We start from the raw sequence: 25,809 nt of genomic DNA, 5'->3' as shown, positions 1-25,809 counted from the left end.
AGGAGGGAGGAGATTCAGATGATGCCTTCGCCTCTCATCCCACAGGGAAGAGCCAAAATCCTGGCCTGAAATGCCACCTTATCTCAAAGCTTAGACCTATTTATAGCAGTGAGCTTTAAATACAAAGACGACATTGGGCAAAAAGGTTATTTCAGCTGCCTGAGGTCCTCCATGGGGAATTGCAGGTGAATGCGCATGGGACCAGTTTCTCTTGGCCCACCTGACTTTACACCAATTCCCTACACACATATGGACAGCAGCCCAAATCAGGTTAACTGAGAAACAGTCCTAGGAGACAAGACTGAAGCAAGACCAGGTTCATTGCCTCGCATTGATTTCTCTCCTGCCCAACCAAAGAACAAGGATATATTTTTATTCCTCCCCCAAAATAAGATGGATGGAAACCCATCACCTAGAGACCAGGTTCTTGGGTAAGCAACTGCCCTCAAAATCCCCCTGGGCCACCCTGGTTCTGTGGGAGTCTCTCAGGGTTTGAAGTGTCATTAATCCCGAGCCAAGCGGCCGCTTGGTACTCGCAGCTCGGCTGCCAGCTGGCATGGAGAGGTGCTGGGAAACCCAGCGATTTCTCACCCTCTCTCCAGCAAGCAAGGTAGGGCTCCTGCCGCTGCGCCGAGTGCCATTCTGCTGGGTATTTTGGGATTTTGAAGGAAACGGTGTCATCCTTGGAACAGGGATTCCCAAGGTCTATTCCGAGCTGCCTGCGGGACGAGCATAAAACCCCAAATTCCTCTGTGTTGGACAAGCAATTATGTCAAGAATGTGTTTACTGCAGGGCTCGCAGGCATGTCTCAGCTCCTATAAACACACGCCCTGCCAGAGGCGAAGGCAACGGAGGCCCTGCAGATGTGCCGCTGCTGCACGACTCCGAAATGTCAGCGAGGTGGGCGATGCACGAGGTGGCAGGAACCAAACCCTGGCACATGCCCGAGCCTGCGTGCCCAAAAAACAGCTCTGGGGAGATGGTGGGGCAGGAAGGTGAAATGATGAGGGAATGGGTGCTGGAGGTCTGTGCATCATCTGGTGGGCCAGTACAGCTGTAATTAGTGCTGGGAGAGCTATCTTCAGATATAAGCTGCTTCTGCCCGCTCTGCAGACCAGTAAGGAGCAGAGAGGTTTTTCTCCCAACGCCTAAAAGGATTTCAAGGTGACCTTTGGCTCATGCAGAGACGCCACCCCCCTCACATCACGTCCCCAAAGCTATCAGGGCAAGCATGAAGCTGCCGGGCTTGTCTCTGCACCCCAAACACTCCACCCCCGCAGGAGCTGGGAGCAGCGCCCATTTTCCATCCTTTCTGCTTCAACCCTTCCAGTCATCCCCGGCCGGGGCTGGAAATCCCCACCGTGTCGCCTGGTCCAGATCGTTTCACAGTACAAGCACGCATGGCTGCACCGACTGCCCCAAGGCCGGCCTAGCTCGGCGGGTGTACCCCACCACGCGACCCGTTGCCTTGGTTATCTCCAAAAACAATCACTGCTGGAGTGTTCTTGTAGCCTTTTTTTGGATGCAGCCACAAGCGTGGGGTGGAGGGACACAGGTCACCTTTTATGGCGCCGGTCCTGCCGCGCACATCCAAGCTCTTCCCAGAGCAAGCCCAGCCCTGGCTGGGGAACGGGGACAGCCCCCGCTCCCCAAAAAACAAGGCGAGGACTCAGAGTGTGGTGGGATGTCCTCCCGCCCTGCCATGACCTCCAGCACCCGCGGAGGCTGCTAAGAATAGTGCCCGCCAGAGGGGCTCGCCCGCCCGCCGGGGCCACAATGGAGGCCCTGTCTGGCCTTGGTGGCACTGAACGGGGTCCTTCAGCGGGGAGTGTCACACCGCAGGAATTCTCCTGTGTCAGGGGGAAAATATGCCTCTTAAGCCGGATGACAGCCAGCTGCTACAGCGGGAACCGCTGGCTGAGCGGTGCCTCCTCAGTACCCGTCTTCTGATGGTACCCGTGGGTGTCTCCAGAGCAAAGGGTCTGGTGCCACGCCATCCCTTTGCCACCCTCCCTTGGTCAGCACTGGAGGTTCCCTACCACCTTCCTACCCAGCGGCTCTGGAGGGGTTTGAAACCAAAATATGCACGACGGCCACTTTCACTGGCATGGTGATGGTGGTACCACCTGGCTGAGGAAGACGGGCATCTGCACTGTAGCTGGGAAAGCACGGCCCAAAACACGTCATCCCCACTCTCTCTCAAGACGGTTTCACACCCCCCACCCCTCTCAACGGCCTCTGTTTTGTTTTCCTTCTTTCAAACAACAAGAAAAGACAAAAAAAAAAATCCTACTAAAAAAAAAAGCAGCACACCTATGCTTTTCGTTCTGTGGTTTGTGGTTCCAACCAAACAAAACAATTGGGCATAGCAACGTCTCCAAAACAGCCTTTGCCTTGCTCGTCTGCCTGCCCTCCCCGAGCCTCATTTGATGGCATTGTGGCACCAGAGGTCCCCAATTTCCCTCACCGCCCTGGGGGATGTCAGAGCTCATCCCCATCGCTCCTCTGTCAGACCAAGCTCAACCACCTCCTTCCCAGCTCTTGCCCAGATTGGCGCAGGTAGTCATGCCACCGCAGCGCCGGCTTTGCGTGGGTGGGAGGGCAGTGGTGGAGGCCGGACGGAAGCATCTCCAAAAGAACAGGCATGAAGAAAAAAGGGAAGGACCCAGAAAGCACCTGCCTTGGGGAGCCACATGCTTTTGGCCATGCTTACAGGCAGGAGAGCAGCCAGATGGCCCACTCTGGGCCAGTTTGGCTTTCCTGATGCATCTCCTCTGGAAGAACGCACTGGGAGGATTGGTCTCACTCCTGAGGCATCTGGCAAAGCACATGGGGTTTCATGAGCTTCACATCTCCCCTCAAAGGTGGTCCTGCAGGCCAAGAGCTGCCATGCAATGCTCCAGCTCGTTGCTCGAAGGACAGACTAAGCCACAGTTGCTGCTTTGCCATCACGTCCAGGCTGCCGAGAAGCCGCTGCCAACGGCTGCAGCAGCTCTGGTGAGAGCTGAGCTGCCGTCACGGTTGGGCAACGTTGCATGGGGCTGATTTCACTGTCATTTGCACATGTCTGGCAGGTGGAGCAGGAGCCACTGAACCAGCCCCGAGCCCCACCCTCGAGCTCCCTACCTTGCGGAGGCAAAAAGGGCTGCTAAGCCCCTGCAGGCTCTGCACCAAAGGCAGAAAGTGGGCAGGAGCCACTGGCTGGTCACACTTGAAGTCACCCTGCAAGGGCAGGTAAAGGGTATGACCCAGAACAAGCAAGCTAACACCATCTCCTGCATCCACAGGGGACGGAGGTGCTGTTGCGATTCTGCCGATTGCTGGGGCAGCAAATTGCATCTCCAAATTCCCCTAACCCAAGATACAAGCGGCTATGGATGCCCACACAGGCACACTTCTCCAGAAGTGCAGGCAAGCAGGCAGGAAAGATGCCAACATTTCTAGGAAAGCTACTGCAGACTCTGGAAGTCAAGGACAGCCAGATTGCTGGACCACGGTGGGAGAGGGGCTGGGAAGGCAACTGCTGGCAGGTTTTTGGCTGCCGATGACCACAGCATGTCCAGGGAGCTCGCTGGTGGAAGCCTCAGGCCAACAGCACAGGCGAGGAGAGGAAGAAGAGGGGAAGCAGCACACAAGCTCTCTTGAAAGAGACCCACTTTCTTTGGCACAGACTTGACTTTCTTGCAAAACAGCAGCTGCATGCTTTCACTTCTGTGTCACAGATAAGCATCACTCAGAAACAGAGGCTTGTCAAAGGCTTCAGGCTCTGCACCACAGACGATTCAGACAGAGCAGATGGGTTTAGCAGACAAATTTGGGCCCTGACGATGTGGTACTGTGAACGCTGATAGTGAGGATCAGGGCTGGATCTGGCCTGGGCAAAACCGTTTGGCAGACAGAAGCACTCCTGGGCGCCTGCGTGAGATAGCATCTGCAAGAGGTCGGCTATTCCCTGCACTACGTTCTGTCGTCTTTAAGGGCAGCACGATAATGAAGCAGCAATCTATTGCTGAGAGAGACACTCAAGTTGTGTGTTAGCTGGGAAGGGGGCATTAAATCTTTAAGTGCTGCTGAGATTGTCTCTAAAGGCATCAGCAACTTCCTAACCAGGTCCGTAAGAAAGGACAGCATCACAAATGCAAAACCAGCCTTGTAGACGAGGGATGGAGGTTTGGTGTGTGCTCGCTTCACCTTTCTTGTCCCTCTTTCCTCCTTTCGCCCCTCAAACAGGAGGGGAATCACTCTGCTCTGTCTGTTCAGCTCTGTGGAGCAGCAGCTCGGCACATCACAGCTCTGGTGTTGTGGCAATGCAGACAACACAGCGAGATGGAAAGCCCCGGCCTGCACAAATGATGCTGAGGTCCTACATACCACAAAGCAAACAAACACCACGTCTTGACTATAAACCCATGCAGGTGCTTCAGAGCGCTCAAGAAAAGCCGAAAACAATTTAGCCCCGAGTTGCTATCGCCAACCACAGGGGCAGAGGGAGGGTCTGAACTGCTGCTGGACCCATGTCACCAAGAGGACAGCAGCACAAGTAGGTCAGCATAGCAGAAAAATGAATATAGGGCAGAAAGGCCAAAGACCAATGCGGTCAGATCCAAACCACCTGCCCTCTGCATGAGCTGCACGCTTCTCTGCTACCGACCGTCCACGTTGATCCACGTGATGTTTGGTCTCACGAAGGATGCGGGCAGCCGTGGTACCCATGGGAGGATCCAGCTATGGCGCAGCAGGGCTGCAGGCGGCACAGAGGCAAAGCTGAGCTCGGTTTAGCCCAGCTGGGCTCAGGTACAGAGGGATCTGTGCCTGTGTGCCAGTCTGCACCTAGCACGAGCCACATGCCCACACCAAACACTGCGCTGCTGCATGAACAACAGCGCTTAAACCAAGCTCAGCTAAGCCAACGTGAGATTTAGCACATCTGCCTGCCGAAAAGATGCATCCTAACGCACCGCTTGCCTCATTTTTATAGATGTGTTCTGCCTTTATTTCCTAGGTCATGTGGGAAAAAAAAAAAAAATCTGGCTTAATCTAAGACTCAAGCTGGCCATGCTTTGAAAGAGCTGGCCCCAAAACCAGCGGTGGCCAGAGCCAGCCCTCCCCGCAGCTATGGAAACTGAAGTTCACCAACTCCTGAGCAGTTACATTTCTCCTTCAAAAAAGATAAGAAAATTGCATCAACCTCTATCTGAGCAACCATGGCAACTTGTTAAATTAGGTCAAGATGTGGGGGCAGATAACGCAGCTTTGAAAAGCTGCTTGCGAGCTGGGTGAAGAACACATCAAACGCAAATGGAGCTTCCGCCAAAATGCACCTTCTCACCAAAGCATGCGCCTCCTAGGGCAGATACCATCAGAGATCTGCTGCGGCTGCGATAAAGCACTGTGCCACCTCCCTGGGCCACCGGCAAAACAGGCCCTTGGTAACAAAACCTGAACAATATTGTCAGGTTCTTAAAGTCAACCCAGAGAGCCCTGGAGATGAAGGACGTGATCTCCCAGGCTTCACCCTTCCAGCTCTAAAAGGTGCACACCATGGAATGTCTGTTGGGTGACTGGCTGGTGACTGGTGTTGGACCTGAGCTCGAGGTGTCATCTGAGTGAGAAAGGGAAAGCAGGGGTCCTGGCTGCTTTGGGAGCCCAGGCTGGTAATCCCCTGCTCTGCTCATTTGGAGGCTCCACCTCCTCACCAGAGCTGCAAACGGAGCCCAGACTTCAAGTTCCTCTGCTAGACAGCACTTCCTCCCCCAAGTAAAGTAAAAGTAATGTAAAGCAAAGCAAAAAAAAAGGACGACCTAGGAGTTCTGCCCAAGAGTCCCCGTGCTCCTTGCTCAGCTGGCCCAAGACAGAGGTCCGGCACTTCTCTGGCCAGCTTGGATTTATTTTTATATACTTTTTGCAGAAATACACTAATACAAAACAGTTTTGAGAGTGCCCAGTTCTCCTACGGTTTGTAATGCAACATATTCTCACTCGCTCTCGCTGTGACCTGCTTTCACAGCAACCTCGCTTCGCTTTGCACCCATGCTGGGCTCCCTTTGCACAGAAGATGTAAGGTGCTGACAGGTCAGGAGGCTTTAAAAACGGACAGAGGACATCTCTGGAGTCACATGCCTGCAAAGTTCATCTGTCCAAAGATCTTTCCCAATGGTAAAAGCAGGCTGTGGCAGTTTGAGTACTAAATTATTGCTTAGCAGCCTGCAGAGCAAGCAAGCAAGCAGCACTCCAGCCTGATGATTTTCAAGTCACTGCTGATTCTGGAAACCTCTGGTTTTCCTCTCCCCATTTAAAGTTTCTCAAGTGAAGCAATGCAAAAAGAAATCAAGCACTCCCACTTATTGATCACACCAAAATGCCTGGGCCAAGGGATTATCTTCCCGGCTCAAAACGGGGTTTGAAATGAGGCAAGGGAAAATGTTATGCAGCGTAAAGCGTTTGGAAGTGTGCTCTGGCACTGCATTAACCGAAGTCTCCCCTTCCTGGTGGCGTGAATCCAAGGACACTCTTCGGGGTGCTAACACTCCTTGGCAAAACACGGGGTCCAGTCACTGACTTCAGTTCCTCGCTCGTGGAGGGAGTTGGGAATGCCACCTCTCTACGGGGGTGGCTCTTTTCCATGAGCTAGAGAAAACGTGGGAGGAAACATCCAGCTTGGATAATAAAGCTCCTAGTCCTGTCAGTGCCTCTGTGCCTCAGTTTCCTCAGCTGTTAAAAAGCAATCAATGCTCCTGCCCAGGCACTGGGTACCCAAAACACTTCCACAGGCTGTAGTGAAAGGCATTATCAGGAGAAAATAGGAATAAAAATTGCAAGTTGTGCTCGTTGATCTCTCTCCTTAGGAACATCAACTTCTGGGGCACAGCGGAGGCCTGTGTCCTAGGGCACGGCCCCTCCTACCCCTCATGCCTCTACCCGCCACGTCCCCCAGCCAAAAGCCATTCAGGAATAGCACAGCACACTTTTATTTTGCATAGACTTGGTTGAAACAGGCTCATTCAGCAGGCAGGGCTGAGCTTTCTAACTAAAGTTATAGCAAAAAACCACTTCCTTTTTTACACATAGCTCCTAAAATTATCTCTCCAACTCTCCTCCCCTCTGCATCTCTCCCCCCACCCCTTACAAAAAAACTAGATATCAGCCCCAAGATGAGCTGTGCGTGGGAGGAGATTTCAGGGACAGTCGCACCTCAGGATCTGCTCTGAACCTTTTGGTGATCTTTATCTGCCCAACCTATTTCCACCGCTTGGCTCCTCGGGGCCACAGCTGCTACCAGCTGGGGTAGGAGAGATCAGTATGTACAAGGGAAAGGGGAACTGGCAGGAGGCTACCCTGCAAATTTTACTTATAGTACAGGGAAAAGACGTGGCACAGAAGGACTGGAAAGGATTATCTCAGTTTTAGCTGGAAGCCCCATCCCACCAGGTTTCTCTCCATGGAGATGCCAGATTGCTGGAGGGCTGTCATATAAAAAGCCGGAGTTTCCATGGCCTATCACCTTCTCATCCCTTTCAGTGCAGGGAATGGAAAATATCTGGGTCTGCTTTGGCACCATCCCATCCCTGCCTCGCACCAAGGTAAAGAGCAAAACCAAGTGCTTCCTTCCTCCATGCCAAATAGGGAGAAGATCATTTCACATCACACGCGGCGATTCCAGAACTGCAGCCGCTCCTGCCCAAGAAAACCACAAGCAAGTGGCCAGCACGTTGCATTAAAGTGTCTGAGGAGGAAACAAGGGCTTTCTACTACTTTGTGTTCTCAGTAATACAAAAATGAAAACACAAGGGATCAAATGCCCCGCACTCAGCCAGGTCCTACATCCTCCATGAGGTCTGGAGTGCCCACATTTGAAGGACATGCAGCCTTGGGGGGCTGCATGCTCTAAGGTGTGCCCACATTCACATGGCTGAGCCCAGAGGCACCCCAAACCCCTCACTCACAGACCGCTGAACCACCGACACAGATGTTGGGTAACCCAGAGACCCTGGAGGCTCTGTCCTCCACTGACGGAGAGGTTCTACCCAAGACTTTCAGCAGAGAGGCGGTTTCCTGAGGAGTGTGACCCTACCTGTGTAGCCAGCAAGGGCAGCAGCAGGAATGACAGGCTTGTCCTTGTTCATATCGGCCCGATCGCGAACATAGTCCTTGAAGGTGCCCTTGGGCTTGTGGTTGGGCAGGGCGGCGGGGTAGTCCTCTGAGTCAAAGCTGTCATAGGAGGGGACACGCTGCAGGCTCTGGAAGGAGGACTGGCTGCTCCAGGACTGCGTCAGGCGGTCACAGCTGTCGTAGCTCTCTATGCTCTCAAAGGAGTCCTGGCCACCCAGTTTACCTGGCGAGAAGGAAGGGCATGTGAGATGTGCTTGGCCAGCACGGGGATTCTCTAGCTTGCCATGGCTGGGAGAAGGGTGCTTTGCCTGCCCGCTGTGCAGGCAGAAGGCATCTGGGCAAATGATGCTGTGTCACCATGTCTCATCTTTGAACAAACTCAAAAATATGGCGTGAAACTGGGATACTTTTGTTGTCTTCGCAATTCGGAGCACGGCTATCTGAGCCCCCAAGAAGTTCAGGCAGCAGAGCAAGGCAGAGACAGTCAGGGGGAAAAACTCAAAGTCCTGACTCTCTACCCAAGACTGATGCCTGGGGCTAACTGGAAATTGTTCTTTGTTTCAAAAAAGCAATGACAGAAAAATAATCCACTTTACACAGATATTCCAGGCTCAGTTCAGGTGCCAGGACCTCTTGCTCCTGCCGCTGAAAGATACGGGGTCTCCAGTAAGTCCCGTATTATATCTGCCAGTCCTATATAAACGCTGCTCAGGCATATTCAAGGGCACTGGACACCCAGCTTCTTTACTTTTGATGTTTCCTACAAAACTATACAACTGCTTTTTATTGCCATATGTTACAACCAGCTTCCACCCCCAAATCCCCAAACAGCAGCAGATTTGATGGAGGAGGAGAGCAAAAGGCTGAGAGCTCAAACAGCTTTTTTTCCAGTTCTGGTAAGGTGAGCACAGCTGGGTTGTATCAAGGCTACTCTCTGGGGTATTTTTAGTAAAGACAAGAACACGAGAGGCCAGATCCTCAGCAGTGCTATGCTGATTTACACCCACTGGAGACAGCAGACGTATACCCTCTGTATTTAAAACAGAGAGCTAAAAAAGGATCCAAAGAACAAACTGAAATTGCTCTCTCTGATCTCCCGTACGCCGCCGATTGCTCAACATCTTTACTGACAAACTAAGAGCGTAACAGGATCATTCAAGTTCACTAATTTCCCAAACCAGGCTAAAAACAGCTGCTGGGATTGTGCAAGAACTCCTGGAGAAATTTCCACTGGCAGAGCTACCCACAGCTTGGGCCCAGATAGCAAATCCCAGGGGAAGAGGAACGTGGAAGGACGCTGGCACGCTCCCCCAAATATTTGTTGCGTTGTAGTTTGACGAGCACTCGCTGTGAAAAGATTCAACTACCGTGGGCTCTGCCCTGATTGCTGGCCCAGAATCATATGAAGTTTGGAGCCATTGGTTTGATTCTGCTGGTAATATCCATGCTTCAAACTATTTTATTTTTTTTCTTCTAGGTTTTTTTTTTTTTTTTGAGAATTTCATAGAATACACTTCAATCACTTCCTGAATCCTGCAAGGGGAAAATAACCCTGCTCTGTGCATGTTCATTAATTGGCATAACCACTTCCCTGAGAAGTCCTGCGGCACAAGCTCGTTTAGAAAAGGAATTAAAAATCTGCCAGATGAACAGCCGCAGTGTCGGAAATGTGACTTGGGTAATTTCATTGAAAATTCACCTAAATTTGACCTAAATGTGAGCCGTTGGAAAAAAATCACACCTTGCACCTACTCAGGAGAAACTTGTTAAAGAGTTTGGCAGCTACGCTTTCCAACCAGACGTCCTCACTGATAAAGCAAAGTGAAAAAACTCCCATGGGATCCTAAAATTAACTCCTAAAGCCCACACAAAGAAAGGCAAAAGGCAACTGTCTGGAGAACCTTCATCTTGAATTTGCGACAAACTAACCTTTTAATACAGTGGAAGGTAAAGACATTCGTAAATATAAATTAGCTGGACTCTGCTTTATATTAAGGCTTCTTTATACCACTCTGGGACGATTTATGCCACCCAAAGGTCCTTCTACATAGCTGAAATGTAGCGTTAGTGTAAGCACGGCCATAGCCTGTTGCATTTCTTAATTCGCAATCTGTAGAAGTGTTTGCTAACACCAGGGGCCCTTGGTCCTCAATGCTGAGTTAAGGGCTCTTTCTTCCCTCCCCTGGAGCCTTTTTAGGCTTGCCAGTGAGAACAAGCTCAAGGTACAATTGCAAAAGCATGCCCGAATCATTGCATTTCAATGAGAACTATTATGAAATCACCTGTGTTAAAGAGGAGGTCAAGAAAAGGGAAAGACACTGATGAAAGATAGCCAGAAAAACAACCCCAAAAAGAGAAGCTTGCCTGAAATTATAACACCGTTGCCCTTTTGGCTCATTGTATCGTCCAAGTCACCTCTCTCATATTAATGCTCAGCCAGCAGCAGAAGCAGAGGTAATAATACAAATAATAACTTTCCCGTCATTAGCTCTCCCAGCTTGGAAAAAGACTGAGAAATTTAAAATGAGCAACGCATATGCGATGCAGACCCGCAAAAAGGCTCTGGCTTTCACAGCCAGCCAGCACATCTTCAGCTCTCGTAGCTGGATGAATGGGTTTAAATGTTCAACATCAAACCTGGCTCACAGCGACACGTTACTATAATGAATTTTAGGCATGGGGACGCCTGGATTCTATTCAGGGCGTGATCGCAGGCAGGTCAGATCTCTTCCCCGTGCCTCAGGTTCCCTACCTGGAATCAGGAGATAATGATAACCCTTTGTAAGTGGCTTTGAGCTCTAAGGATTAAACTTTTGCTTTGAATAGATACTGTGAGCCAGATCCTCAGCCTGGTGTTAAGTGATGTAATTACAACATAGTTGGGCATCTGGGCCCCATGTGTTCAGAATTTAATAATATTAATTGAAAAGGCATTTAGGCTCAGATCCTCAAAAGTGTTTGGGTGTTTAAATCCCATCATCTCAAACAGGAACCATGTACCTGTAACTCTTTGGAGACGTAGGGTTGTAGCACAAGGATTTGGGGGGTCCTTCGGCTTTGTCACTGACTCAACCCATGACATCTACATCCCCTAACAAAGCACAGGGCTTGGGTTCATCAGAACAGATTATCAGTTCAAGCAAACAGCCATCAAAATCAGTGGAGATAATGAATGAAGACTTTGGATCATCAAGTGTAAAACCCTTCAGAGCCTTGGACAGCAATTCCTGATGAGAACTTGTGAAGGATTTGCGGGGTTTTGCCTGGTGTACCAGGAAAATAAGATTTATACAACCACACAGCAGTCTGTCCTCCCTAATAACCTTTAAGCCTATCTCAACTTCCCTCAAGTTCAACATCAAAGTACAGAGCCAGAAATGCTACATTTTTGCAGATGTTGTAAAAACAGGCAGCAGAGTAGAGAAAAGAAAGACCTTCTTCATGTTTTCCCCAGACAGAAAGGCAGGGAGGGCTCAAAGCCATCAGGGAATCCATCTGGGAGTTCAATGCAGATATACGGCTTCATTACCAGCATCGCACGGTGCCCTGATGACCTTGGTCCCCCCAAAGCACTATCTCCTACAGAGGGGAAGGCAGCGCTTACGTTGATATAGGTAGACAGCAAGAACCCCAAGTAAACCATGAGAAATACCCAACTTTACCTCGACTGGCACGTCCCATGCACATGTTGTCTGGCGTTACTACTTCTTGCTTGATCGTGAAGTAGTCTGTCTGCAGGGAGTCCGTCTGGACTGGGTCACGCAGGATGACCGAGGGATAGTCGTTCTCGTACTTGAGGGACAGGAGCTCTTCCGAGCTGATGGGATGGAGGGTCTGGTAGGACTCTGTGATGAAGCTGGGCTCAGAGAACTCGGAGGGAGGCACGCACTGTGCATGCTCGATGCCATAACCTGCCGGCAGAATGGGAGCGTTAGAAAGCAACTCAGAGTGCTGCTCGCTCTCCCTCCAGTCTCCCGCAGCACAGTGAGATTTGGGGGCTGCAGTGCAAGAAGAGACTGCCTCTGGATATAAAATACCTGGCACAACTGAGCAGTAATTTTGAATAAGGTTTCTAAAAGCTACAGCGAGATAGTGTCTTATAATTGCTGCAATTTGAAAAAATAAGACATCCTCAACCATCATCAACGTGCATTACACCAAAATCATTTCGAGCAAGCTGATACTGGGAAAAAGCTGGAAAATCATGAAGAGTGTAGTCTCAGCAAAGGAGATACAGGGCAAAGAACTTTCATTGGTGATTGTACTAGATGAGTCAATTCACAGTCATCTCTCCTCACTGGCCAGAGCCTGGAATCCCAATTCAGGTGAGTTGATTTTTTTTTTGCTGGTTCATGAAAGACATCACAGATTTCAAACGCCCTTAAAAGAACATCTCCAAACCAATGGCAATGGGAAGTGCAGGAGTCCAGATCGATGACTCGTCCCTTTCCTTGCTAGGTTCCTACCTAGCAATCCAGAATTAAACTTTCTTCCCCCGTTCCCTCTCTTTTTTTAATAAGTTTTTAAAAATTCCCAATGTTCTGGAGTGCTGAGGTCGCTTTTCAGGTCTGCTGAGCTACAGCTTCAAACAGTGCTTGCAAAGTCAGATTACGGCATCTCAAGGCAGTCACCAAAAAAATACAGATGGCTTCTAAATAAACCCAAAACACTAGGAAAGACAGAATTACACACTTTGCACGCTCTGCCACAACAGAGCAACAACTGCATGGTGCAGTCCTCGTGATGCAGACAAACCTCTAATAGGTGGCACTTCCATGCCTGGAAGCACCAGAATGATACTGGTAATTGAGACTTACTAATGAAGTAGTCTGAAGTATAGCGGGATTCTTGATATGTTGTATTCACTCCATTTGCTGGGTATGGTTTTACCTCTTCTGCAAAGAGAAAAGGAAGGAAATGTCACATGTTCACAGGCATATCATGCTATGCAAGACTTGCTGTAATGCAGAGAGGTCTGAACTTCCTAAAATGCTCGCGTCTGGGTTAAACTGGGATGTTCAAAGGAAGAGAAATGAGCTAGGAGCTGAAATCCCACTGAAACAAGTGCTTGATGCATGAGTTCCTTCAGGAATTCTTGCTGCCAGCATGCCCAAATTTAAACAAAACAAAACAAAACAGAACAGCAACAGCTTTCTCAATCAGAGGCTCCAGGTGGTTCTGAAATACTACTTGCACAATTTCCTTGCTTGCCTTAATTTTTGTCGTCTTTCATTCTCTTGAGGATTGCTTACCATGCTTACACGTATGAGATCGTGAAAACCATACAAGGGCAGTTGTCTTCCTGAAAAAGCCCCCATTTTTAGCCCAGCAGTAGATGTGTGCAAGGGAGTGGGTAATGTACACCAAAACCAGCTCCTACAACCTGAAATAAATGCTAATTCCCAGCCTACGCAGCAGCTTTTACCTTGCATCTGATGCAGGCAGAGGATGCCATGCTCAGAAAAGCTTTGTTGCACTGTCCATTGCCCAACTCCTGATACAGACTCCACGGTGTACACATGGGCAGCATGCAAAATTTTTGCCTTTCCACAGGCATAATTCTCTGAGCAAGAGCACATATCACATCAAAGCGTAGATTCTCTGCTTTCCATTGCTTTTTCCGAGCACTTGGGCTTGGCGCTGAATTTGCTTTCCCATGTAAAAGCCACATTGCTCCTACTCTGACCAGTTTTTCCATTAACACCTTACTCATTCCAGCACGGCATGTGGGCAGAGATACCGGCATGGGAGATTTTATTTTCTTTGCAGAGGGTAACCAAAATAAAAAACACACAGACAACTCCAGGTTATGTTTATTTCTGCTGAGGCTAAAGAGAAGCCAACTGAAGATAACACACGTTCGCTTGCAAGGAGTCTAATTTTGGCCCTCTCTCCTGGGGATTGCAGGGTGGAAAATATTCTGTAACAAAAGGAGGTTTTGTGCAAACAGAGAGACCTAATGAGAAACGCTCTTTTCCTCTCCCCACGGTGTCTGCCAAGGGGCAGGGTGGGTGACCACAGAGAAAGAGAGCAACCTTCGGCTATGCTTACAGTCAAGTGGAGGCCACTGCTGACTGCTGGTAACTGAAGAGGTTATTTTAGGAAGAAATTTGGAAAAATATGCCTGAAAATACCCAAATCCATGCAGGGAAAAGTCACCCATCTGCTGCCGTTTTTAAACCCTGAGCAGCCTGTGGTACATGAGTCACTCTCAGAAAGCACTCACAAGGGAGGCACATCAGCTGAAGGGACAGCAAGGTCACAGCCTGTCCCAGCATGACCCAATGCTGGCGGTCGCACCGCTATAGGTAAAGCCAAATTTTTTGCGGTTAACCACCACTCCCAGCATCAACACCCCCAAGAGATGATGGTGGGTGGCTGGGGAAGATGGAAGAGACAAGGACTGGCAAGTTGGACCCTGACTCTACGGGTGAGCCCGGGAAAACCTTGATCTCCTCATGCTTCACATCCCCAGCTGCAAAGTGGAGACGACCACCTCCTCTTCCGTGGGGAGAGATGTGACAAGGACAATTTTGCACATTGTGTTTGCACAGCACCAGTGCAACAGAACCCAGATCTTGTCAGGGGTTTGAGATGTACTACCAGTAAGACGAGTCCCATGACTTGCAGGGAACAAAAATTAGTCCTTGGGGTGAGATTGGTTATTTCTTGGAAACTCTTCTTAGTTACTCTTCAAATACTTCACAGATACTGCCCTTCTGGGAAATGTGTTAAGAACCCACCATAGAACTTAAGGCTCAGATAGCTTATGCAAGAAGCTGCAAAGTAAAACTGAACACAGAACAGAGATTTCTTGGTTCCCAGGGCTACGCCAACAGTGTTGAGACAGAAATTCAGCTTTAATCTTTTTCATCCTTTTGGAAGAAAAGCTGCAAGAGGCACAAAGATTTCCAGCTTCTTTATAAAAGCTCCTCTCTCTCTCTCAGACCTTTTGCATCCTCATGACTGCAGCAACTGAACACCCATGTGTGTGTCAATGCTATAAGGAAACATGATCCCTACTTTACCATGAAACTACAGCACCAAGTTCATCTCTGTTCCTTGGGGAAGGAGCTGCAAACCCAGCTCTGATGCCTCAGTCAGTACCTGGAGCACATTGCACTCATCTCCAGCGGGTTACAGCCCAAACAAATGAAGAAGGGATGCGGGAAGGCAGAGCTGTGTTACAAGTGATGGCTTATAGCAAGGAGAAATTGGACTGACCGCAACGTTTTGCTTTGTTTGGTTAAACTGCTTGCTGTTGATATAAGCACTCAATAAAAATTATGCAAAACCGAGAAGAACAGAACAGATCTAGAGTCAAAGAGCAGAAAAACAGCCTGTCATACACAAACCCTGGGAAGAGCCGTGTTTACCTTTTGCAAACCACAGGTAGCATTAAAATTAGTAATCAGCAATTAACATTCATTTGTCAATGGTTTCCTGGAAGGCATAACTTTGCTCCCCCTCCCCTTCCTGCCACCATTACAGCACGCAGGGTTGGTATGACGGCACAAGGGATATTCCAGGAAAGCGAATAGCTCTGCACAAAAACGAGCGAGGGACAGAGCACAGATTTGCTGCTGCTCCTGCTTGTGGCTCAGTTCAAGGTGTTAAGCTCTTCACTCGCTCTTTAGAAACCATCCCAGGTTAAGCATTGCTTGGGCACCCAGACGCTATGAAAATCAACATCCAAAATCAATATGTGTGTCCTCAATCAGTGAGAATTAATGCCCTTTAATGCTGTCATGCAAGGACTGGCAGAGATGGCTTCTCCTGTGGGGGACATAGCCACTCTTAAAAAAAAGCCATTACACCTTTTGGGACATGAAACAAAGAAAAGCAGGTTCCAATCACAATTGGGAAATTAGGGTGGAATTTTGGTTGTATTGTTGTACCTAGTTGTACTAGAGGAAGTAGTAAAATTCACAACAGGAGCTGAATGTGCTGAGGAAGAATGCTTTGGAAAATCCCACCATCGTTTCCAGGCAGGCAGAGCGTCCCTGCCCACTGTGGATTCCTGCTGGGCTGTTGGCGCAAACACCCTTCCTCTTTCAAGAAGTGGGATTTGCATTGCCCACTACCGCTTGGGATACCCATTTGAAATCCTACTGGAAAGTTAAAAATTCTTTTATTGGGATTAAAGCCCAAGGTGAACACCTTGTCCACAGCTAGGCTGTGAGCCAAGGTCTTTGGAAAGACCCAAAATCAGGCTAGCCAGGACGGCCTGAGCCATTAACCCTGGAGACTCCAGGACTCACCTTTCTGCAAGATCTCCAGATGTTCCCAAAGGATATCTCCCACAAAGTCAGGCGCTAGCTCCAGGAAGCACTCCTTGCCCAGGGCGCAGAGGGCAGCTCCGTTCATACAAAACTTCTGGAAATCCACTCCCTTCAGGCTAAACTCGTTCACTGCCCACATCACCCAGTCCCGCACATGCGTCTCTGTCCACTGCTGGGGATCTGCAACAAGGGGGTGCAGAAGAGATCCATTAATGTACAACCACAAACCATTTCCCCAGGAAAACAGGACACCGACAGTGCTACAGCTGTCCCAGTAGATAAGCACCTGCAGAGCTTCATCCCATAGACAGTCCTTTGGCATAAGGGTAAAACACGGTAGGGGGACACCCTACCTACAATTTGGATCAGCCCTATTTCACACAAGGAATAAGCTTTAGATTTGTTTGGGATTTTTAACAATTCCACCAGTTCTCTGACCCCTTCCTCCCACCTATTTCTCCATTTCGCTTGGTTTCTCCCTGTCATCAGCCTCTTCCAAAGGCACCTTGCCGTTTCTCTGTATAGTGGAAACTTGCAAAAAGAAGCCCTAGAGCTGCCTCCAGAGGAGCAGGTCCCCAAAGTTACAAGAGGAGTCATGCAGCAGAAGTTAGCAGAACACATAGACATGGTTTGCAAATGGTACTGAAAGGTTTTGCCTGTACATCCACATTTTTCCAGCTGAAGCTGCCAAGAAACAAGGCAATACTACATGAAGAGAATCAAGAAGAGAGATGGCAGATGTGGAGAAGGGCAGCCTGGCAGGAGGACATGATCTCTGTGGCTACCACGGTTGCTCAGTGGGAAACCTTGTCTTACCTTTGGGGATTCCCAGTCGCTGTTGCTCTTTTGCAAAGCCGCTGAAGGTGGCTTTCAATGCCTGAGACATCATTTCTTTGCTGCTGGGAGTTAATAAAGGCACATCTGCACATTCCATATCTGAAAGAAGCAGGAGAGAGATAAATGGTCACAAGGGCATGGGACTGGGCAAGACGACAGAAGTCCTCATAACATTGAATTGTCAGAAAAACAGAGCAATCCATCTCATTTTTTTCTTCTGAAATTTTCACACCCAGACCTATAAATCCATACCCTGCAAGTCCACAAGCAGACAAGAAAAATAAGTGTGCTTATAGTAAGCCTGCACCAAAAGGCCATAGACAAGCCTTGTCTGGTAAGCTAGGTTACACAGTGTACATGGTAGCCCTACAAGCCAACCATGAACACACTACTGGAAATTCGACGGTGATATCTAAGACCTTTCCAGACATGAGCCTGCTGGGCTTCATCACCCCAGGTGGCATCTGGAGCCTGGGAGACAGCTGAGCAGGTCCAGACACCAGTGAAGATAGAGTCCTACACCAGGGTGAACAAGAAAGCAGGGAGAAAAGCATCTCTGAATTACTGTTCCACCTCCGGGCATCCCAGTCCAAGGAAAAGCAAGAGGGAAAAAATTAATTTTGAAGAATCACGGGCAATCCTGGAAGAAGTAAGCTGACAGCAGGCTGAGGCAGAATGAAGAACCAGCAGAAAACCCATTCGAGGAGGGAGGGAAAACAAAGAGCTGGAAAATCCCACATTAGCACAGAGTTACATCATGTGCAGCCCATAGCAGGGAGCGACGCGATTCGGGTGAGTCACTGAACAATGCTCAGCCGCCCCCATGGGAGAGCGCGGGGCCAAGCCAAGAGCCAGGCCTTGGAGTAAGTCCTGATGAGAAGCAAAGCTCTTCCTTTTTTTTTTTTCTTTTTCTAATTTATTTGGAAGGCGGCAGATATTTGTAGCCAAAGAGTTTCATAAACAAAAGCAACCGTTTAAAAAAAAACCCAAAACTCGATCTGAATAAAGGTTTGGCTCTTTTTCATATATTTTAAGCATTCTTGAAAAAAAAGTCTTTCGCAGAGAAGGAGAGCCTCATGCAACCACCATCTCAAACAACTGAACTTTATCGGTCTCATATGTAAATCTTCCACCTGAGGCTGGTTTAGCACTGTAGCCTATTGGAATTTTTTCAATGAAAACTGTTCTCAGTGGAAAAATGACAACATGCGCAAGCTCTTTTGGTGTTTTCATGAATGTCTGGATGTAGACATCAAAAGTCAAAGAATTCTCTGGTTTGTGGAAATCCTAGCCACCTCAGCTCACCATCGTTCCAAGTTAATTTAAGCTCTAATTTAATAAGCCATTATACCTGCAAAATGCTGGCAAGTGCTTATTTCAAGCAGTGTTGAGTGCATCCCAAGGCACTCAAGTAATGATTTGCATGACTCTTTGCTCAGGTAGGACTACTAAAATTCCCGACACCAAGCCTCTCGGGACCCGATTCCTCTCCCTAACCCCACCATGTAAATCAAGGATTCCCTGCCACAGTGGACACATCGGGACCTTCGAAAGCAAATAATACATTCAAAGGCTATTTGGCAAATTACACTTCATTATTTACTGGATTCGGCTGGAGAGGGCACGGAAAAATGAGCAGCCACCCTCGCTATCTCTGTTCTCCATCTGCTGCTTTGAGATAACACTGGGAGAGAAAGTGGTTCAGTGCCCCTTTCCCTTCATCCTCATGTTACATTTTAATGCTTTGCTTTCTGTGCTCTGTGGTTACAGGGACCACCCAGGAATCCGCTCCCCTCCGCCGGCTGGTTAAACGGCAGTTCACTGCTCCCGCATGCTATGGGAAGATGAGTCAGAGTTAGGCTAAGAAAATGTTTCTAACCCCAATTTTTACACTGAATCATTTGCGAAAACCTGTGCAGAGATGACCTCCTCAGGCAAGCCACCAAGAGCAGGAGGGCAAGGTGAGGTGCGTGCAAAATTCTTATTTCATCTCTGCAATACAAGTGAGTACCTACCACCGATCCCCTTATTTTCTCCTGCAGGATTCATGGGGTTGGGTTTGCACATACCCAGCGAATCAATTTTTCAGTAGCGGGGGATAAGGTTTCAGTTTAGTAAGGTGAACACTGAGGTCTGCACAAACAACGTGTCAAAACAGGGAAGACTTAAAAGTGATTCCAAGGGAGAGGTCATCAGAGAAGCAAACAGTCTATTTTCAAATTTAAAAAAAAAAAAAAAAATTAAAAAGCAAAGTGTCAGAGAAGGGTTTCTATCTTAACACCAAAATAAACCAAAACGTGCATTTCAAGGCTTCTCCTTCAAAATACCTTGCACTCAGCAGATTCAGGATTGAAACACCATCTACTTTTCCTGTTAGACCATAGCTACTAGCTAAAATTTCTTCAGAAGACAAAACAGCCAAAAAGTCCCAAGCCTGCTAACGCTTGCAGAAGCCTTATTTTAGTCAGCAGTGTCCCACATCTATAGAAAAGCTCACATGTGTAAAACTAAACATGTTTGTAAAGCTCTGCATACGTGTTTGTGGACAAGTCTGTCTTGTGATCTCAAACAGATGGGGGGGTCACAGGCAGTTTTTAATCTAAATTCTGCCACTGATGGTTTTGAGATACTGAATTTACTTAAATATCATTTTCTTTGTTACTCTCTCAGCGTTCAGGGAGCACAACGGGCTTTACCCGGCTCTGCCCGATGCAACTTAGCTGGGTGCAGGGAAGTTACTTCGCCGGGAGGAGAATCAAGCCCTGGTGATGTCCTGCAGACAAGTCCTTCGTCTTCAGTTTGGGATGCCTAAAGGTCAGAGCCAAGCAGAATCTCAGTAACAAAAGCAAGCCGAGCTTAGCTCCCCCGGTTTCAGCTTTCACTGCCATCTGAAACCTGTTTCCAAGATTTTAATCAAATCTTGCACAAATAAAATGTCTCCTTTTGTGTACCTCCTGCTGTCCACAAAGTACACACACGCATGCACACACACGGGCTCGGAAGAAATGTATGGGAAGGAGCATTAGCCAGCATCAAACCCAGCTGTCACACCTAAGCTCAGTTTAGAAATTTCAGGGGTTTAATCCAAAAAAGCAAGCGCCGCAGCAGGGGCCAGCCGACCACGGCGTTGCATCCCAGACTCGGTTTGCTGTATCGTTTTTATGACACCCATTAAAGCCTCATCGACACGGCTGCCACGTGCAGTTTGCTGCCTAGATGCCATGTCCTCCTCTTGCTGCCGCTGCACTGACAGGAAACTGCATTTGATTTTCCTCCTGGGAGACCAGGCAGGGTGTTATGGTTTGATTTTTAAATGCTAACAGGAGTTGCAGTCACTCTGGAAAATTATGTCACCAGCATCTCCAGCATCTGTAGAGCAGAGATAAGTGATTTGCCTTGCACGGTGGGAAGGCGGAGAGGGACATCTAGTCATCTGGCTGCAGCTTTCCAAAGCAAGGAGGGATCTGGGGGCTCTGTTTGAGACCCCGGAGGCTTCTCAAAACCAAACCTCTATTGTTCCTCCAGCTCCCTGACATCTCTGGGAATGGGACTTCAGAAAGACAAGAGGATAACAACAACCCTGACATGGCCGAAAGCCAGCACTGCATCCCTAGATGGATTTTATGCTAAGGGGGGATCTGCCCAAAACCCACTACCCTACTTGCATTAGGTGTTGCACCAACAGACGTGGAGCCTGGGAGAAAAACAGCCAGCAAATGGACAAAGAGGCCAAGATCACCGAGTTCATCTCCCAGCCAAATTCCCACTCTGCTCTCACCAGGCTCTGCGTGTATAAACTATTTCTATGCATCCGATCTTTTTAAAGGACTACGATTTACAAACTTTAGGGATTTTGACCTTAAAATGCAAGTGACTCTGCTGCACGCCGAAGCATTAGCATCTGATTGCATAAGCAAAATAAACGGCAGTAAAGGAAAAAAAGATGCTCTGAGCAGGAGGATGGGAGCAAAGTCATTTTTCACCCAAATTTCCACTCGGGGTCAATGCATCTTTAAAGCTCCCCTTGGCCACTCACTTTTTTTCCCATCAAAAGCCCCAGTGTGTCCTTGTCTGGTCCCCGCTATTTTATCCAGTAGCTTGCATGTAAATGGATGTACGGCAGGTCACAGTGGAGCCAGCTGACCCAGCGGCCTCCTCCTGCCCTTGCTCTGATGGATGGACACCAAGGTCGGGAGCCCAATGCTCTGTTGTCTCAGGTAAAAAGCCTGCTCTCTGCCCAGCCTCCTCATCCTCCCTTTCCCAGACCTAACCAGAGACTAACCCCCACAGCATGCTGATACCACAAGGATTTCACGCCCTTTGGTGGCTTGAAAGAGGCACGGGGATAAGTTTCGGAGAAGATGCGTGTTCGTTTCAAACCAGATCATTTGCGGAGAGCCAAGAAAAATCATCGTGCTGGGACGGTGCTTCCAAGGGCTGCACAAATTTGTGCTTGTATCCTTCAAAAGACCTGTGCTTGAGCCCTGAGCTAGCCAAGATCCTCCTCCGAGCCCCCTTGCACTGCCCCACCTCGAGGTGTCCGTGGTCCAGGACATTCCCCCACTGCTGGATGTCTGTGATGGAGCAGGAGGAATTTCTCAGAGGCTCTGCAAGGAGGGACATGGGTTTGCTCTCCTACCCTCTTCCCATGTGCCCACGGTAAGCCCATGACCACCAAGCCCCAAGACTTCCCATCTCCAGCCTACACCAAGCTCAACACTGCCCGAGCTTGTCCCCACACTGCGCCAAGTCCCCTCTATCCCAGCCTTCACGAGGACTAAAACTAGGGCAGAGTTAGGGATCGGGAAGCTGAAACACGACAGTTTTCCCAATATTCCCCAGCTGGCAGGGTTCAGTAGCTGAGAAACCTTTCTCAGGATAAGAGGAGGCTGGGAAGAGGGGGGCCAGGAGCTGAGACCCTTCCCACGCTCCCCAGTGAAGCAGCCCGGGCACCGTGGAGGCATCATCTCCCCATCTCAGGTTTCCACCACCAGGCACCTCCACTCCCCCTGGGGCAGCTTTGCCTTTCCCAGGTGCCCCCTGCTCTGGAGAGGGGAAAGCCTGGGCAAATAACCCCAGCTGAGCCCCCTGTTATTTAGGCAGGATTAGGCAAAAATTTGTCTGCACTTTTGAACTGTTTTCACAAGCGTTGCCTCTCACTCCCACGCAGGAAGCAGGAGAGGAGCCGGCCTGTTCTAATTAGGGCTCCTCGGACCAAAAGGGCAGCGAAATTTAGAGGGGAGGAAAAGGGAAAGCGGGACAGAAAGCTGGAAAAAAGGGAACAGAGGGAAAACTGGGATGCAAGGATGGATGGGGAGATGGGGTGAGCACTGGGAGAGGTGTTTGCTGGGGATGTGGAGACAGGACAGGGGGAGAGAGGCAGAGGAGCAGGCAGTATGGAGGGGAGATTGGATCCCCCTTCCTGCAGCAACTTGCCAGAGATCAGCCCTGCTTCCCTCTCCAAGGAGTGGCACAGAAGGCACAGACATTTGCTATTTTAATTTAAAATAAATATATTTTTAAAAAGAAAAAAGAAAAATAAGTCGTCTTTTTTTTTTGTCCTTCAAGCAGTGAAAAATAAATACTCTGAGATGAAAGCTGGGCTTCAAGAGAAAAACAAGAGAGGAAACCGAAAGCCCACACTGCTTAGCGCTGCAGAAAGCACAACAAAGCCAGCTTTCTTCCGGCATTCAGCAGCTTTCTTATGGAGATGTGGTGTGTCATGGGGGTGAGCTCTTCCCCTAAATAAAGGGCCTGAAAACTGTCTTCCCTAAATGCAGATAAAAGCATTTCTTCCCAGTTTGGACTCTTGGTACTTAGAGCATCACAGGGAGCAAGGAAGGGGAAAGGTTAAGGTGAGGGTGAGATGTCAGGATGCTCTGCTCGGCCTCAGGCTTTGGGGTAAATTGCTTCATCCCCTCTGTAAAATGGAGACACCCTCGCATGGGTGCAAGCTTGCTAGAAGAGGATGCTTGGGGGAGCCCAGGAGGAAAACTGGACACAGAGCAACCAAAAGGTGAGGGAGGGTTTGTTTTGGCTGTGGGTATCTTGCAGCTGGCCAGGAACCAGGCAGCAGCACTGGCAGGTGAAAGGATGCTTCACCCACTATCCCGATGCTATCAGAGTCACTGGCTTCATCCCCTGAGCCTGCCTGCTGCCCTCGTTCAGGCTCCTTTCTGCTCCCTCTCTCTCTCCCAGCTTTATAATGTGGGTGTTGGACGGAGATCCTGGGAAAGCAGCATCCCCTGCAGTCCCAGGAACTTGCAGGCTGGTGGTCAGCTCAGCTGGTCCTCCCCGACTTTTGTTGCGGAGAGGAAGGAAAGAAGTGCTAGAGAAGCCCCTGGACTGAAGCTAAGCAAAACCACAGGGCTTGAGTCAATGCTGGCTGCAATTACAGGAAAGTTCCCCCAGCCTCAGCAGGCAGGGACAGGACCTACGGTTCGTCTTCCTGCAGCAAGTCGAAGCGGGGCTTCCTTCGGTGGAGGGCTTCGCTCTCTGTCCTCCTCATCTCGGCTGCTGGAAGGAGCAGATGGATAAAAGCAAGCACCGGGGAGATGAGGCCACCTTTGAGGTTGGGGAACGTGGCCACGGTTTAACAACACTCGTCTAAACTATGCAAAGAAGTCAGCTAAAAGATTTTTCCATCAAGATGAAGCAATGAGATTGTGCTATGAGAACGGCAGCATATAGCTCCAGCACTGCCATTAATCCAACACAAATCCCCCCTGCAAAGGCAAACACTCTTGAATCAGCTTTGATACACCTTCTGTTGCTTTAGATTTAACAGCACCACAACTAAAAACTTGCGCAAGCCTTTTCCAAACCCGCCGGCCTGACGGCAGAGTCCAGGGTTAATTAAACCCACGCAAAACCCGTGTGGAGGCTGAGCTCACAGGTCAGTGCTCTGGAGATAGCCAGACCAGGAGGCTGCAGCCAACACAGAGGCAGCGAGGAACAACCTCCACGTGCCCAAACCACTCCTGCTCGGGAGTCGAAACCTCTTTTTCCAGCTGTCAGACCCTTATCGCCCTTCACCCTCCCTCTTTCCCAATCGAACATCACATGAGCTGGGGCATCCCCTCTGAAGATAGGATTTGCATCTCACTTTCAGGCTTGTTTGCCTTCCATCCTTCCTTAGGAGGCCTGGGAGGACACTCCCTGCCTCATGCAAACCTGTGAGACATGCTTCCCCTGTGATAATTCGCTCTAATCCCTGCTAACCACACTGCTAAAGAGCTCTAATCCCCATGCACAGGCACACACGCACTAATGGGAGTGCAGGGTGGGCTCAGCAAAGCCTGTAATGGACACCCAGCCCTGACTGAAAGGAGGTCAAGTGTAAATAGCAAGTCCAGGTCATGCCCGTGTCAGCTGCCCTGCATCAGTGCTTCAGCTACGGGAGACGCTCCCCTGCAAACAAGTGGCTAAAACCTAGCTCCTCACACCCCAAGTCTCAGCAGCGAAGCTCAAATTGCTCAACAGCAAAAAAACACTACAAAAACCCAGCGGTCCCCACCGAACAAACAACTAGATATTCATTTGCTTCTTGGAAGGGTGCCCGAGGTATTCAAATGGCTCACGCCTGGGATCAGAAGCCTCTTGAAATTCCTTGCTCTCTTTGGGCTGGGCTGGGAGCCCTGCAAGGCCAGCCATGCCGGCTTCACCGCCCTGAAGGTTTCCACAGCCACAAGAGCGTGGCCTGAACCCTCCCGAAGCAAACCCATGGGTGGGCTCCGGCACTCCGCAGAGGAGACAGTGGTTCAGGTTGTCCACACCCAGCGCTTCCCACCATCCGCGAGAGCATCCACCTCTTTCCAGCCAGGCTCAATCCAGGATTTCTGCTGTTCTCACCCCAGATCTCTGATTGATGATGCCATTTCTGGCATCTTCAATGAAGAAGTGATGCGACCGGAGAATCTGTCCCTAGAGGAGGATGCATCCCAGTACCCTGACATAGATTTACCTTAGGGTGCAAAAGCACATACAGGGTGCTACTGTCATCATACCTGAGCAGTTCAGATGGGGCATTTCTCTATCCAAACAACCCCTCGCTCTCTCCTCCAGATAGTAATCTCCCTCTCCTCCATCATCCAGGGATATGGACAGACACTTAATGGGGATTCATTTCCACCAGCTCCAGCTGCTTGCTCCGAAGAAGGATGGGGCTGCCAAACCACGTGTGATAGTCTCCCAGAAAATGGAGAGCAGAGATTTTGCAAGGCCGGGTTGAGGTTAATCAGCAGTACATTGTGCGAGGAAGATGCTGTCAGGATCGGAAGTGTGAAAAGGGAAGGCTGAGGTCTCTTGGCAGGGCTGTCCCCTCACAGCAGGGCTAAGGGCCAAGGAACCTTCAGTCATGTCGAGCTCTTTCATCACCCACAAAGAGATCCCAACCCTTCTAAGTCAGCTCAAACACACCTGAGGAACACACTGTGCCAACACCTTTTGTAAGCAGCTACACATGACCTCACAGCTTGGAATGGTTTCACTGCGTATCCACCGCCACATGAAATGACTCCGTGTCCAGAATGAAAAACCAATTATTATGCTGCCCATCGCCATGATACAACACACTTCTGA

General features: G+C 49.4%; 1 protein-coding gene across 3 annotated transcripts in view; it reads right to left on the bottom strand.

Moving 5' to 3' along the window:
* The window catches only part of ETS1 (ETS proto-oncogene 1, transcription factor), a 76,290-nt gene that overhangs the window by 7,220 nt on the left and 43,261 nt on the right, over positions 1-25,809 (bottom strand). For all 3 annotated transcript variants that reach the window (XM_054803056.1, XM_054803055.1, XM_054803057.1), the window contains 5 exons: positions 17,209-17,328; positions 16,372-16,572; positions 12,928-13,005; positions 11,773-12,021; positions 8,073-8,333 (listed from right to left, as the gene is read on the bottom strand). In XM_054803056.1, coding sequence (XP_054659031.1) covers positions 8,073-8,333; positions 11,773-12,021; positions 12,928-13,005; positions 16,372-16,572; positions 17,209-17,328 — 909 coding nt within the window. The remainder of the gene's footprint in view (positions 1-8,072; positions 8,334-11,772; positions 12,022-12,927; positions 13,006-16,371; positions 16,573-17,208; positions 17,329-25,809) is intronic.

This window comes from Grus americana, chromosome 24 (assembly GCF_028858705.1).
Source record: "Grus americana isolate bGruAme1 chromosome 24, bGruAme1.mat, whole genome shotgun sequence".
Lineage (NCBI taxonomy): Eukaryota > Metazoa > Chordata > Aves > Gruiformes > Gruidae > Grus > Grus americana.
Note: the sequence above shows the minus strand (reverse complement) of the source record. Positions and strands in the feature narration are given on the sequence as shown.